We start from the raw sequence: 15,815 nt of genomic DNA, 5'->3' as shown, positions 1-15,815 counted from the left end.
GACAATCCTTCGGAAAGGACCTAGGCAGGCTGGCAGGTTATTGTGCATTCAAGGTTGTACATACCTAGCATTGGAACGTCATACATCAATCATGTAGCAGTAGTACCTACCTACTATGTCTGTACCTAGTACCTGGTATGGATGCTTCTATTTTTTTTTTAAACGTTATGCTATTAACTACAGCCCTGCCGCTTCTGCTAGCGTCGGACTAAACCCGCTAAGAAACCCATACAGCCATAGTACCTAGGTACAATATTAGACAGTTCTGTAAAAGGGGGCGCAGCAAAGAGAGCTAAGATAGGTATTCCACTAAGAGACTAGTCTACTACCTGTAGTAGCTTTCTTCTCCTTTCTTTTATCTCTCTTAATTTTGGAACTCATCCATCTAAGACTGACATCCAATATACCTACCTAGGTGAAGAGAAACTCCTACGAAATACATCACATGATACCTATTTCCTTGCTATCAATTATAGGTAATCATTCTAGATTGTGAGAAACCCATATGCTTGTATACATATAACCATCGAAACATTATATACATTCATCCTTGCCACGGCGCGTTTCGTTTGCGGTTATAGCGGAGTATATTAGAACGGACTAGTAACGAATACATCGGCGAACAGCTACGTATTAAAAGCCGAGGAGAAGGACGGGCAATCAAGGGGAAATAAAAAGAACAGAGCAAGAAGGGGAAAGAAGGGAAGACACAATAATTCAAAATAAGAGAATAGAGAGAGACGGGAAGAGAGAGAAAATCGAGCGTCGCAAGCACCAATATCAGCCATAACGACCACAACCAACGATAACAATATGTCGGCTTCGACATCAACATCTCGAAGCCGAAGTCCGCAAACAGCGTCTAGTACGCGTACCTCATCCTCATCCGATCACACAACTGTAACGATACATAGTTGCCCCTGCGAAAAATGCTGCAACAACTCTTCTAACATGGGCGACACTGCCGCGACGCGCTTCGATGCCCCCTTAATAGCTGTACCGCGGCTTTTCAACGCCATCCTAGGTCTCGCCACCGTCATCCGTGTCCACACAACTATCGACGCCGGCTGGTGGCCCTGGGAACACAAGGTCCTATTCTCCCTGTGTTGGCTTTCCCTATTCTGGAACCTAGCACACGGACTGTCTAGTATACTTGGCTATACCTACTGGCCATCGCCGCGTCGCACCGTTGGGTTGCCACCCGTAACCCTTGCGGTGAATGGACGAACTATCGTCTCATTCGGCGGCCCTGACGAGGATGACGGTGCGAGAAGGAGGCGCACCAAGCGCATACAATTTACCATCATCGATATGCTCCTTGCTATTCCCACCTTGGGTTTCCTCGTCTACTCTGCGCACATCATGTATCCTTGGTGGGGTTCTAGATACGTTGGCTTGTGGCCACCCACCATAGGCCTCATTGCTTCTCTCGTGTAAGTTCTTACATCTGACCCCATTCTTCTCATGCATTCTCTCTTCCTTCTCGCTTTAACTTCGAACCGTCGACCTTTCTTTCTTTCATGAACTTCGTTGCGCTGACAGCAAGCAGGTCTTTTCAATTTCTTACAGCTTTCTTCCAGCTATTCCAGTTTTTTGAGGCTAAGGTTATTGGTGTCCAACTTACGATGCAAGATATCTACGAGAAGGACGATTCCGTTGGCCGTTTGCAATTATAGGACGACCGAACAACTGAATGAGAACGATATTGTCATTTATTCTTCATTAGGAGGGCGAGGGTAAAGCGAGGTGAAATCAAGCGAAGCCAATCGTAGCACGGTCTTTTTTTGTAATAAACATTTGGGACGGCGCGAGGTGTTTTGAAAGATACCATGAAAATAAGGGCAACGATGCGCATATACTACCTAGGTAGGTAAATACCTATATCATAGTTGGCCAGGATAAACGTGATATATCAATACGAGATACAAATACACGAAGTACTATTTCTTACTTCTCACTCAGTCTTCAAGTATGTCGAAAGGCGACATCAATAAACATCTACTCCCGCCTAGGGGAAACTAGAATAAAATACGTTCGCTCGTTCTAAGGCCAGCAACACGTTCATCTAAAAATGTAAACATCCTATAATCCAAATCATACAATCCGACCATTACCTCCAGTTTGCCATAGCTTGCTCGGCATCGCATTCACAATATACACCATAGTGGTTCGTGAAACATTACACGATAAAAATCTACCGAGCCCATTCCTCTATTGGTTATATCACGTGTCTATATACTATCCATCCAACGTGCGGCATGACCACAAAATCATAGCGACTGTCCGTCGATCTACTCTAGCTACCCAAAAACGCCCAGTACAATGCGTATCTACATAATATAAGAAAAAGACGTCCACCGCAACATGTAAAGGTCGTAACATGTAATATAAACCGGTATGAATTAGGAAAAGCTATCAAGATATGAATGTAGATGTCAATGTTGAAACGAAGTGATGAAGGGGAGTATGCAGCGACGTCTCAATAGATCATAGTTGCTTTTCTTGCTTTTACTCCTTTTTTGCTTTGTCTTCCTTCTTCTTCCCCTTGGGGACGCGTGCGAGCCAGTACATGAACAGAGCGCCGAAGATATTGAATACGATGTAAGCCCAGAAGATACCGAAGTTGCGCCACCGTTCACCTGAAGCAGATAACATTAGCTCAAATCGACAAACGTACATTCATATGTATCACGTGACCAATACTAGCCGGGGAGGAAGCAAAGAATGAAAAGAACTTACTATAGTACGAATTGGCCTGGGCGAGATAGGTGTTCGTCTCGTAAGTAGTGCAAAAACTGCAATCGCTCAGTCGATTCTCGGTGCCAGCCTCGATATACCCTCCCGTCAAGTTCTTATAGGGGTCGAGGTACTCCAAGCAGGTCATGTTCCCAGGCGGGTCGAAGTGCACGTACTCGTTGGCAGCGCACTGCACGTGAGTGTTGGCGAGCGCCACAGATAACATAGCGGACACCAGGTACGAGAACGGACTGACGCGATACATGAAAATCCAAAATCTTGGGAAGCTGCTCGGGCTGGCGAGGACACCACAGAAGATCAGACACAGCATGAATAACAAGTTGGCGATGTTACCACCAGCTTCGGCAGTCTCGAAGCCAGCGATAATCATGTCGGTGAATGTTGACGTGAACAGCATGAAGGCCCAGAAGAGCAAGAACATAAGAGCACCACGCTCCGTAGTTTGACCCAATTCGAGAGTGTTGTTATAGAGACCAACAGGGTAGTACCAGCAGAAGAACATCAGCACGGCCATGAGGGTATTCCAGGGCAACTCGACGATAATCTGCGACAGCATAAACACCTTCCAGCCGTAAACCTTCGAAGGACGCTCGCGGACTTCGTATAATGATCTCTGGATAACGAAATGAGGCATCGTCTGTTGAACAAGCTGACCGAAAACAGTTAAGAGGTTGAAGATAGCGAACATTTGGTTCTGAAGGCCTTGGATAGTGTTTGGCGCGTTGAAGAAGACAAACCCGATGAAGAGGGCAATCAGAACACATAGCGCGGCCTTGGAATAAATGTAAGACGGCGTCCGCCAGTACTGCTGGAACACGCGGTGCGTGACAGCCCAAAGCTGAGTCGGGAAGTTAGCGGCGTGCTCACGGTAGGATTGGTCGTGCTCGGAGGGAGGGTGGCTCGACGCGCCATCCTTCAGAGCTTGTAACTCGGACTGCACCTCTGCGTATTCAGTGCTGTCGCGCCAAGTCTGGAACCAATCGATATCGGACACGCTACCCGGCGCAGCGCCGATGGCATCCAACATCCATTCGGCAGGGTTAGCCTCGGGAGGGCAGGGAGGAGCTCCATGTCGTTCGAAATAGTTAGTCAGAGTCTTAGAGTTATCACCAATATCGCCGAAGTAGACGGTCTTGCCACCTTTAGCGAGGAAGAGCAGTCGATCAAAACGCTGAAACAACATGGCCGAGGGCTGGTGGATGGTGCAAAGAATGGCCTGCCCGCTCTTGGTGAGTTTCTCTAGTAGATCTAGGATGGCCCAGGAAGTTTGAGAATCAAGACCGGAAGTAGGCTCGTCTACGAAGAGAAGTAGAGGAGGCTTAGCTGCGAGCTCCACCCCAATAGTGAGACGTTTGCGTTGTTCGACGTTGAGACCTTCGCCGAGAACGCCGACAACTGCGTCCGCGTATTCTTCCATATCCAGAAGCTTAATCACCTCATCAACGTAGGCGAGCTTCTCGGCGCGCGGGACGTCGGCTGGCTGGCGGAGAAGAGCAGAAAAGTTGAGAGCCTCGCGGACGGTGGTGGTTGACAGATGGAGATCCTGCTGCTGAACATAACCCGTCTTTCTCTGGAACGAATTGTCGCGGAGGTGTCCATCGACAAGCATCTCACCAGTGATAACGCCCATGGTGATTCGATCAGCGAGGGTATCCAGAAGAGTCGTCTTGCCAGCACCAGAAACACCCATCAGAGCTGTCAAAGTACCAGGCTTTACCCAACCGTCCACATGGTCCAGGATACGGCGAGGCTCGCCTTTGATCTTAATATCGTAGCAAACATCTTTCCAATGGAAAACACTAGATTGCTCCTGGATAGCGCCGGCTTCCTTGCCGTTGCCATTAACACGGCTAGCATTCGTTACACTAGGACCAACGCGAGGGCCGTCACCTTCTTCAACATCACCCCTCTTCTCCTTAAATTGGGCAGGTCTGTGGCCACGTCGGAAGACCAATACCTCACCCTTTGACTTCTTTTCGGATACGAGCTCCGCAGCGACCATGTAGGTGATGAGGAAGCCAATCATGAAGCCAATCAAAATGCCAAAGTTTCGCCAGCGATGTTCATTGTAATACCTGAATGCGCTGTTTATGTATGCATCGCCGTTCACAGTGTCTCTTCCGGCAACACTTCCAGCAGCACTGCAGGCATGGTTCGTAGGGCCGACATCCGCATATCCAGGAACAGCGGGGCTGGGTACGTATGAATTGCACCTAAACTCACGGCCATGGAATTCATTCACCATGAGGGACTCGAAAGCATACGCGAGAGGGTCCAAATAGTTCAACCAACGGCACCACTTCAGCATATAGTCGATAGGGATGACGAAACCGGTGAAAATGACTAGGTCGAGAATCAAAAGGGCAGCCGGGACCATAGCTTGCGATAGTGTGCGAGAAGCAGAAGCGATGGTTCGGAAGATCATACTCATAACCATGACAGTGAAGAATGTGATGAGCAAGAAGAAGAAGAAAGCTCCCGGCTCACGCCGTAAATTAGTCATGAAGTACAGACTGATATTGAACACGATGGAGTTGACGACTTTGTACGGCATGTCGACCAGCATGGAAGCGACGGCCTCCGCCGAAGGGTGATACAGAGCATATCGACTGTGCTTTTCCACGATCGGTCGTTGCGCATAGAGTGTGAGAATCTAGATATAGTTAGCATATGGTGATTTTAAGAAACTCTCGATTTTTGACACTTACTTCCAAGGCGCTAGAGAATGCGTTCATCAGGCAGGCGAAGAATAACAAGGCACCCCGCTGATAGAAACTAGAGGAATTGTCTTGAAGGTTGTAGAACACACTTCCGATAATCAGAGACATAACGAAGTTTCCGACTAAAGAGCCGATTGTCAAGCTCGGGTCTCCCGTAAGCCGTTGCCATCCACGCCAAAGACAAAGCTGAATTTGTTGCCAGTAGGACAACGTATATGGCGATGCCGGTCGTTGCGATACGGCCTGCTGCGCTCTTCTTGAAGCACGAAACGCTTCAGCATCCGGGCCGTTGAGAGGATGTTCAGTCTTGTATTCCTCAATCTCAGCTTGGAGCGCCGTATACTCGGCACTATTCTTCCAAGCCGACGCAAACTCGTCAGGGGTTCGCGGAGCCCTGCCCTCAAACCCAGGTCGGACAACGCGCTCGGTGGGACTTGTCATCGAGGTCAGGAAATCGGGCGTGGTTTGACGGGCAGGGCACTCAAAACCGAGGTTTACAAAGTATTGCTTCGCTTCATCGGCTCTGCCAAAGAAAATTTGGCGACCCTCATATAAGACGAGGGCCTTGTCGAAGAAATCGTAGGCCGTTTGGGGCGCTTGGTAAATAGAGACACACGCGGTAGTCCCAAAAAGTTCAGTCTGGGTACGGAGCGTCTTACAGAACTCCACAGCGTTGGCGCTGTCGAGGCCTCTCGTGCTGTTGTCCCAACATTGGAGAGGAGCACGACTCAAAGCAGCCTCGGAAATGGTTACACGTTTCCGTTCACCTCCGGACACGCCACGCACGTACTCGTTGCCGACACGCGTGTTCACCGTATGAGAAATACCAAACATTGCCATCGTAACATCCCTGAGATGGGTAGCGTAGGTCGTCTTGTCAACCCCCGGAGGAAGGTGACGCGGAGCCCTCGCTTTGGCCGCGAACGTTAACGTATCCCCGACCGTTAACATGGGGAAGTGGACATCGACTTCGGCAGTGTAGATGGCCTCTCCACGATGATGACTATGCATCTCCTGGGAAGTCAAACCTATCGGCGTTAATCCTAGGTGCCATGTTTCTGAGGCTATTAGATATAGTGCTCTTACCTTGGTAGTTGAAATACGAGTCATTCTCGACGTAAATACCGTTAGTCTCGCCGGCAATGGTCTTCAGAAACGTCGAACAACCAGACCCAGGAGGCCCTAATACCACCATCATCTCACCCTTTTGAACCACACCGTCGAAATTGCGAAGAATGTCAATTTTAGTCTGACCTCGTCCCATGGCCTTGCGGACGAGCCCAGCCGTTTCCAGCCAGATGTTGGCAACGTCCTTCTGATAGTCGGTAGCAGCTCCAAAGCCATGAACGTTGAGATTCTGGAAGCAAACCCCAGCCGTTCGGAATTGCTGACCCTCACGATCGGCCACATTGACGACAGCCTTAGCCCAAGCACGGGCGTTGAAGCTAGGAGAGTGAGGATTGAGCGGAGAGTCCTTGGCAACATCCAAGTAAGGGTTCCGTCCGGTGGCTCCAGTTGCATTGGACTGTGTGGTATACCTGCGGGCAAGTTCGTGTACAATAGATTCGCGCCGTTCCAACTCGGAATCATCCTCCACCTGGGTGGCATTGCTGGAGCCAGCAGTGTCATCTTTCTCTACATCGTTATGAGATATGTGAGATGCTGTTGTCGTTCCTTTCTCGTCACCAGTTTCCTCGGTATGCGAATACGCCATTGGGGGTGCTCCTGATGTTTGTGCAGTTCGATCGTAGTTGGTAAAGGGGTTGCCCACGAAGGACATGTTGAGAGAAGCAGGGGGGTTATACCCTGAACCACCTAAGCTTCTAACCAATCACCACCCGTCAACGATCACGAGTTGCTTTCTGAACTCTAAAGTTCCTCCCTTCCCCAATTTCTTCTCGATATTGCTTCTTCTTTTCCTTTTTTTATTCCGAGATGTCGTGCGCACAAGGATATGACACAGGTATCAAGCCTTTGTTTGTAAGCTTTTTAGGTCCAAGTTATTAAGGAATAAGGTTATGGGGATTAAAAATGTGATTAGGGAAAAAGGAAACTCCTATTAACGGTTAGAGCTTCAATGGGGGACGAAAGAGGAAAAAGTAAAAGGAAAAGAGTACACCCTCAACTAGCGAATAGTCAATGAGCTGAAACTGCAAGAGGAAAAAATATCAAGAATCAGGGCGGAGGGTTGTTTTTAATATTATTCGGCTCGTTTTCGTATTCTTACGTACATACACATACATATGTATGCAATCAGGGTCTTCGACTCGACTCGTTTCTAGCAAATACTGTTATTGCTAGGTTACAAGATACGTATTCGTACAAAGTTTCCATGTGGCTCCATGGGTACGAATCTTACCGAGTGCGCATTATACATCAGGGGCAACCCGGGCGGGAAACCGCGTGCTTGGGACTTCCCGGTCGGTGGATAGATAGACGGATAAGGCAGTAAGGGTGGAGTGGATACTTGGATATGTGGGTTAAGTGGATAAATATAGTTAGTTCTTATCAAGTTATGCAAGTTCTGCCCGTTGGACTCAATCTCCGATAGTGAGATTAGGGGGATTAATGAATCCATGAGATGCAGGCTAAGGCCTTATACATTGAAAATACAAGCTTGTAAGCAATAGCTAGCGATCTCGATGTTCCATGCAGCAGCATGACTCGTAGTAAGATGAACATGGTCTACACAGATGGAGCGATAATCCCTGCAAATTCAAGGTATTTTCTAAGTATCTATCCCCGCCGCTTCTTGCCTCGCTAATCATCCAGTCACCCCCAGACGGACTCGGCTCAAGCCCGCAGCCCGTCAAACTTATAAGAACCCGGTCGACGGGCAATTATCGATACCGCAACACAACAACAACTTAGAACCTTCCAACAGATTTCTTCATTGAGTCGATTTTCAACACATCCTAGCGAGCATGTAGGAGCACGAAATTACTAAGTGTGTATTGAAAAGTAGAAGATGGAATAGAAAGGAACAGAATATGAGAAGATTGATTCACAGGAGCGGGAGAATTCTATGAATATGATAAGAGGTATGTATGCTTAGCGGCAACGAAAAGTTTGAAGAGACTTTATCAATTCAAAAAGCAAAAGGGATGCATCATCATCACTGACATATGAATCGTCGTGACTCGTTAAGTAATCACTTAATACGCTACTAGGTACGTAGTTCTACACACATAAATATTTAACATCACGCGACGATAACATTGATTTAGCATGTCTCCTTTAAGTAAAATACTTTAGTACCCGAAAAAGAAAAAAAAAAAAAAAGGCATGAGTCAATTAAGAAGCCGTTAGTCGCACTAAACTCTTACCCCATCACCCGTTATCATGTTTTTGGGAAGGTGAGCTACATAAGATTAGACATTTATGAAATCTTCATTCATCATTTTAAGCCAATGGGAAGCCACAGATTTGTCCCGGATCTGGAAAGAAGTCCGGTGATTTGTGCAATCCGAAAACGATGCGAAAATATTAAGGAGCCGCAGATTTTCGGGGTCTTAGATCTGTCCGACAACCCGGGGAAAAATACAGGATACTAAAAAATCTTTCCATCACAACACTAACACAGTATTTCTTAATCGAATATAAAAAAAAGCTTTCAAACATAACAAAGTCGGTTAATTATATGCATGTACATACACAAAATATTTTATAATAATAATAATAAAATATATTTTAAAACTACGTAAATACTTACATAAGTACTAGGTAGGTATGTATTATACTTAGTTATTAAGTATAAGTACTTACATGTGTGAAAAAAAGAAGAAAAACATCCGAAATCTCCCCGTGTCCGGTTCCAAGTTTTATAACACATCCCCGAGCGAGACCTAAGATAAAAATCTACCTTTCGGGAATCCCACATTTTCCGCACCCCGAGCCCGAAGCCGATGCTAACCTAAGTACCATCGAAACGTACATGTGTTTATACGATGGAGAAGAAAGCTCATATCGGAAACATATTCAAGAATCCTCTTATCCATGGACATCGCCAGCTGACGTGATTTTTTGGATTTTTTCTGCTATCAGTAAGAACGATACATGCATGTATTCACCAAATGCGACTAAATGGATAAATTACCTACCTAGGTAGCCAGTAATAGTCGGTAACATTTGGCGACATTTCCAAGGCCACGGTTTATTAGCTCTTGATATTTTATCCATCGTAAAGCTAGATGCAGAACTTCTCTATGTAGGTATCATAGTTAAATTCCCGATATACTAGTAGAGTGGTGAACTGCGTTGCTAATCTAGATAATAGCTAGGTATACTTCCCGATCTAGGGGTAAAAGTAAGACCTAACCTACTGTACCTACTAGGTATGTAGGTAAATACACACGTAAGTCTGCAAATAGGAAATGGATGCCTCGTACTTGGAATTGCTCCGCCTTGGGTATTAACTTCGGTATTCCGGCTTTCCGAGTGAGACTGGAAAGATCCTCAGGGGCTAGTACTACCTGGATTCTGTTTTCGGACCTGGAATGCTTCTGCGCTACGATTTTAGTCACCTTAACAAAATATCCATGGATGAGTACGGGAGCTGGCTAGCAGTTTCGCACCTACGTACCTAGTAAGTTACTAGGTAGGCAACGACCTGGTGGGTGCGGGAAAAGTGAGAGCCCTAGAACTGGATCATATCGGCCTACCTACGTAGCTCTAACACTCCTCGAGGTCCAACCGACTTCTATAAATATAGAATCTAGATACTGATATTTACAATAACTACTATCTGCTTCCTAGTTACTATGAACTTGGCTATGAGGTATAAATTCGACATTAGGGAAATAATATCAAGTCTATAAATGACGAGGATTGAGCCTGTAGTTGAAGGTTGTGCCGTGATGGTTCATCATCAGCTCACAGTATAATAGCAGTATTCGATTAACGACTAACGCATACACATTTCTCCCCGATACCTCTTAAAGCCTTACACGGTCTATGGTACCAAAGGCCGTGTTATATCGCTTCTTTTTACTAGCCCTTGGTAGTTAATACAGCGAGCGTATGTGCCCCTGACGACACCCGGTGAATTATTTCTCAATTAAGACACCCTAGCAGCAGTACTCACTCTTGGTATCTTACGTAAAAGCATTTATTAGTTTTTCTCTTCGACAATGTGACTTTTCGGCTTTGTTGATAAATCTACTTCTAGGAAATAAATCCCTAAATGGTTATACCTAACCCTTCCGCGGTAATTACAGTACCTAGTATTCAATCTTGTAGCGTATCTAACTTTTCAGCAGTACCCAGGTAGGTAGACAGAATTGAATAGTACGAGAGATAGTTATAAGATGATGTCAAGATAATTAAAATTCCAATGAAAGTAGGTACCTAGTTCGGCTTAGCAAGTCGTTCAGATAAACACTAGTTACATGTAAATAGAGGCTTGTACTATAGCAGGACATCAATCACGTGGGCTTGTTTTCCTGGTAAAACATTATAGACCACCCAAAGAGAAATCAGAGGAGTAGGAACCCAGCTACTTCTCTCGGGAAGATAGGCACTAGGTAGGCAAGTAGGTACCTCTAGTATGTATCATTATATCTTAGATGCTCACAGCAATTTCAAACCCGAATCGCGCCCTAGAACAACTCTCAAACTAACCGGAGGTGCCCATCCTCGTTTCCTATATACTCGTCCAAATCAAGCCGTTGCCTGTGCCAAGTCCCCCCAAGATCCATCAGCTCTGCCTCGAGAACTCGCCCATTATCGACGAGACGGACGTCTCTCGCTGTAGAACCGAAGTTGCCGGTTGGTTGGCCAGGCACTTGCAGATTCTGTCCGGGGTAAATCATATCCGGGTTATTGAGACCATTAATCCTCACCATCTCGTCGACCCTACAGCCGAAACGCCGCGCTATGTCCGCCAGAGTATCTCCATGTTGAACTGTGATGCTGCCGACACCAGACCCACCTCTGGCCCAGCTGAAGCGTCCATTTTCGTTACTAAGGATCTTATTAAGATTCAGACTGCTGGTCTGGTGATGACCGTCCCGGCGTCGGCAGGATGCGTGAAGCTCGTAGTTACCCTCAAGATGAATGTTATCCGATGAAGAAGAGAAGTTTCCGGTGCGACTCCCTATCGACCGGTCATGGTTCGGGGAATGATGTCCTCCATGGTGAGGCTGAGATGAGTACTGTGGTCCCGGGGAGTAGCTGGGTGGCGGCGGTCCGGAGTGCAGCTGGTGTTGCAGTCTCTCTTCCTCTTCCTTCCTCTCCTTGCGATCATGCACGTAGTCTTGCAATTTATGGCCAGCGACAGCACCGCCTATGGCCCCAATAACTCCGTGACCCATCTTGTGACCTCCGTAAGCACCCGCTGCAGCCCCGGCAAGCCCTCCCATTAAACCGCGCTCGCCGTCTTCCCCGGGAGCAGCATTTTGGGGACCGGGCCCAGGGTAAGTTGGATGATGTTGGCGCTCATCGTATCGATCCCCGTATCCGTCATGGGAATATTGAGGATTGGATTGTTCGCCATAATAGGAAGCAGCTTCGCCGCCGTGGCGTGAATCCATGCCTGTTTATAGTAGAGTCCGTCGGTTGCTTCAGCCGGCCTTGATTGCGGATAGAATTCAATGTAGAATAAAGGTTGATAGAGATATAAAGAGAGAAGATGAATAAAATATACCTATATATAAATAGGTATCTATTGATGTCTGAATAGAAAAGGTCACCGCCCAAGGGCGGCTATTTGGCGTGACGTTCCGTCTGACGTGGGCATCTTTAGCCCATTACCTTGAAGATTAAGTGGTTCCCCATAGTGTAGCGTAATACCCGCCGCTTTTGGTCCCGTGGAACTTGGTTCACGTCTTGCAGTGCGATTTGATTTGTGGTGAACAGTCGGTGCAGAGCTGCAATACGGATACTCGGCAGTGGTAGTGGGCCTGTCGTGATTGGTACTACGAAACAACGGATTATGACTGGATTCAAGCAACCTAAGACTGTGGGTGGAGGAATACCAATAATATTGACCATACCGCGTCAAGAAGTAGAGTAGTCTGTCTATTCGAATTTGAATGGCCGACTGCGAAGCCTGCCTACTTGCCGGTATCCTCTTTGTTGCTCTATTGAGGCGATGCGCCTTATTATGAGAGGACAAATAACAAAGCAGTACATCCGAATACCGCGCAGAGTTCTTATACCTCCCTAAATATGTCATCAAAAATACGTCATTCCTCGTGTAGACTGCGTTGAAAACGACTTGCCGTCGTTGCCAGCGACCTTCGTACTCCTGTACTTGCTGAAACAAATGGGAATCCACACGTACTCGCCCACATGCAAACCCAAGCTCTTCGATCTAGAGTATGGTTAAGCCAGCGGCTTGTTCCGGGATCCACGTAACGCTTTGCCGATGGGCTGATTGGAAATAATTTGAGGGTGGCCACAAGAGGACGTGTAGATACCTACGTACCACAGCACATAAATCACGGTAGAATCCAAGTCGTGACACTATTGCCAAGCAGGCTACCACTCCATTGCTCGCCACTGGTGGTATTCAGCGTAAGATAAACATCGCTGGCGAAGGTATTCTCAACGACGACCGTCCGCGTGCCGTCTGGATTCATCGAGGCGACGGACTGGATGCCCGAGTACCCGTCATAGCTATAACTACCAGAACCGCTTAGGATGGTTGCGCCCGTGGGAATATATTTAGAGAACTGGGCTAAGATGTAGTAGTCGACAGTGTACTCATAGCTCTTTGCAGCTTCGTCCACCACGAACAGGCCGCGGCATGTTGAACAACCGCCAGGTATGTAAGGACCAAAGGTGCCGTCCGAGGCTTCGGTCCATGTGCCTAGAGTCCACATCAGAGAGCCTTCGGCCCAGTTTTGCAGCGGGCCAACAGTATTCTTAGAAGACTGATACCACGATGTCCGAGGCGAGGTCCAGCACTACGACGTTCGGTGTTAGTATTTAGGTTACTTTTTCATGATTGAATCCTAGGGAGCTCTTAAACACGCCTTGCGGGAAAACGCTCATTTGACAGTTGGATTGGGGTGCCTAACTCCTTCTTCCTTCTTATAAACCAATATTGAAAGAGAACAAAGAACCCTCGATGTTACATACTTCGGTCATATACTGCGATTTTCTGGGATTTGCGTTATGAAAATCGGTAAGGACAGTCCAATCGAGATTGCTAGCATAGCAGTGCCACGCAGTAGCCTGAACATACTCGCTTGCTACGTCGATAACCGTCTGTGGGTAGCTAGGCGTGTCCGTATTGTGATCGTATGCCCAAATCTGTGTATTCAAGCCGGCGCCACGTAGAGCTGGCCCGATGTAATCGCGTGTCACCCTTGCAGCCTCGTCGGCTTTCTGCAACATGGTTATATGTCCGTTCCCTTGACTGTTGAGTGGCTCGTTCTGAATGGTGATCGCATCGACGGTGACACCAAGCCCGGCATAGGCCTGGAGATACTTTATAAAGTATTGGGCATATTGGCTATAGTATTGAGAATCTAGCGAGTTATTGTTGGCGTTTCCGGTGAGTGCCTAAGCGGCAGTAGATGAGCATAGGTGATTCACCATGCGAAACTAAAATTGCTTACCCTGTTCAGCTTCATCCAGCCTGGCGCACTCCACGGACTTCCGAAGATGGTGACATCAGAGCGGATTTCTTTTATTTCTTTCAGCAAATTTGCCATAGCCGTCCCACGGTCTCCCAAGTAGAAGCTGCTTAGACTAGGATCCGCGCTATTGCTATTATCGTCATATGTGTAAGCGGGGGGACCGGACAAGTCTGACGCTGCAATTGTATGTCGCAACAAGCTAAGGTTGGCTCCATCGGAAGTCAACAATTCTTTCAGTAGCTGAGACCGTAGGTCTGAAGAAAGTGCATTCAAAACGGTGACTGTTGCATCTGTTACCGAGCCACCGAATCCGCTGATTTTTTGTTTATATCCGGCTTCTGTGTCATCGATGCTTAAGCTCCACGTTGATGCGCCTCCCGGGTTACCGATGCCAGGCAACGGAGGGTCGACGGCGCTAAGTTTATTTTTGAGGTCTGAAGTTGTCGTAAACGCCTGCGCTGCCGCCTGCCCGACTCGGGCGGATAACGGCGAAGGAGCAGCGAGTGTGTGTCCAGCAAGGACAGTAAGGGTAGTAATGACCGGGGACAGCATCTTGTCTGGCTAGAGACGATATTAAGTAAGGAGTAATTTGATGGCGATGATAGAATTGATGGGTTGTTTAGCCATCTACCTGTATTTGCCTGGAAGTTCTAGGGATGTGAGTATGAGAATGGCAGATTTTATGTGCCTAAGACCTAGGTACCTAGGTAGGTATGCTTCTTGACTCTTTTCTGGATCGTTCACATCCATATAGCGGAACGATGAGGCGTTACTCCTAATGTAACCCCATGGAGTTTAATGACTATTACCTAGGTAGGTAGGTCCATCTCTCAATAGCGGATGTAGATCGACAGAGAACAACTTTGAACTTTTCTACAAGTCTATTGGTGACACAGCATCAAGGACGTCAAGGATCGATGTCTCAGTTTAGTCCAATGACATTGCAGGTATTTTCTGGCCGGATTTGGTAGGTGGATACAGTATATGTACTTGCCTAGGTACCTACTATATCTAGGTACCCACAGAATCTCAAGAAAGAATCTACATACTAATGCAAAAAAGTTCATGGTTCAAGTATAGGAGGGCTGTAGCAGTGTAGCTCCCTCCATAATTACCTACTTGACTATTAGATGTATCACGTCTCCTATTATAATACTTACATACATGTTCATACTTACTTATCAGGTACCTAAGTACTATACTTTGTGTAGTATGTATACTAGGTATATGTTTAGGTATGTGTGTACTGACAAAACTGCAAGATTAGATGAATGCGGCTGAGAGTAGTGCATGGTATGCAATATAAATAGAATCATACTCCCCAAAAGTGCAACAGGGGTTTACTTGCGAGGAAGGTGTGAACCAAGTATGTAGCATTTTAGCTTTAGACTAGAAGTCTAAAATCAACTCACTGAATATAACATCTCATCCTATTTTTATGGCCTTTCTGAAGTCGTATTCTCAGTCTGTTCAAGTAAAATCTTAAACGATTAATAAATGAAGAAACGTGCTCAAACTATAAGGTCAGCTGTAGCGTTTAAATGATATTACTTCAGAAGAGCCTTGGAAGTAACTAAATTAATTGTCGATAGTTAGGTAAGTAGTTGATAATGTGAGTTTATGAGCTGCATATGATCACAATTCTAGACTTTGATGACTTTGACGTAGGATCGTATTGGATAGAGCAACAACTCGAAATATATCTGGGGTTTTGTTCATTTGCTGCTTCGTATATTACATACCTATATGTACT

General features: G+C 46.6%; 4 protein-coding genes across 4 annotated transcripts; 1 reads left to right on the top strand and 3 right to left on the bottom strand.

Annotated features, from left to right (window-relative positions):
- Positions 1–396: 396 nt before the first annotated feature.
- Positions 397–1,921, top strand: GGS22DRAFT_156093 (uncharacterized protein). The gene is made up of 2 exons (XM_047960316.1): positions 397–1,433; positions 1,550–1,921. Exons 1-2 carry the CDS (start codon positions 814–816, stop codon positions 1,674–1,676), a joined length of 747 nt encoding a protein of 248 aa, XP_047822361.1. The 5' UTR covers positions 397–813; the 3' UTR covers positions 1,677–1,921.
- Positions 1,922–2,423: 502 nt separating this feature from the next.
- On the bottom strand, positions 2,424–7,836 carry GGS22DRAFT_98461 (ABC-2 type transporter-domain-containing protein). The gene is made up of 4 exons (XM_047968614.1): positions 6,564–7,836; positions 5,466–6,505; positions 2,740–5,410; positions 2,424–2,639 (listed from the first exon to the last, which is right to left on the bottom strand). The coding sequence occupies exons 1-4, from the start codon at positions 7,255–7,257 to the stop codon at positions 2,509–2,511; spliced, it is 4,536 nt and encodes a 1,511-aa protein (XP_047822360.1). The 5' UTR covers positions 7,258–7,836; the 3' UTR covers positions 2,424–2,508.
- Positions 7,837–10,681: 2,845 nt separating this feature from the next.
- On the bottom strand, positions 10,682–12,111 carry GGS22DRAFT_98422 (carbohydrate-binding module family 50 protein). The gene has a single exon (XM_047968612.1). It carries the CDS (start codon positions 12,005–12,007, stop codon positions 11,087–11,089), a length of 921 nt encoding a protein of 306 aa, XP_047822359.1. The 5' UTR covers positions 12,008–12,111; the 3' UTR covers positions 10,682–11,086.
- Positions 12,112–12,691: 580 nt separating this feature from the next.
- Positions 12,692–14,906, bottom strand: GGS22DRAFT_98433 (glycoside hydrolase family 30 protein). Its single transcript, XM_047968613.1, has 3 exons — positions 14,042–14,906; positions 13,560–13,985; positions 12,692–13,384 (listed from the first exon to the last, which is right to left on the bottom strand). The coding sequence occupies exons 1-3, from the start codon at positions 14,612–14,614 to the stop codon at positions 12,917–12,919; spliced, it is 1,467 nt and encodes a 488-aa protein (XP_047822358.1). The 5' UTR covers positions 14,615–14,906; the 3' UTR covers positions 12,692–12,916.
- Positions 14,907–15,815: the final 909 nt, after the last annotated feature.

Source organism: Annulohypoxylon maeteangense (genome assembly GCF_022496945.1).
Source record: "Annulohypoxylon maeteangense strain CBS 123835 unplaced genomic scaffold GGS22scaffold_3, whole genome shotgun sequence".
Taxonomy (NCBI): Eukaryota; Fungi; Ascomycota; class Sordariomycetes; order Xylariales; family Hypoxylaceae; genus Annulohypoxylon; species Annulohypoxylon maeteangense.
Note: the sequence above shows the minus strand (reverse complement) of the source record. Positions and strands in the feature narration are given on the sequence as shown.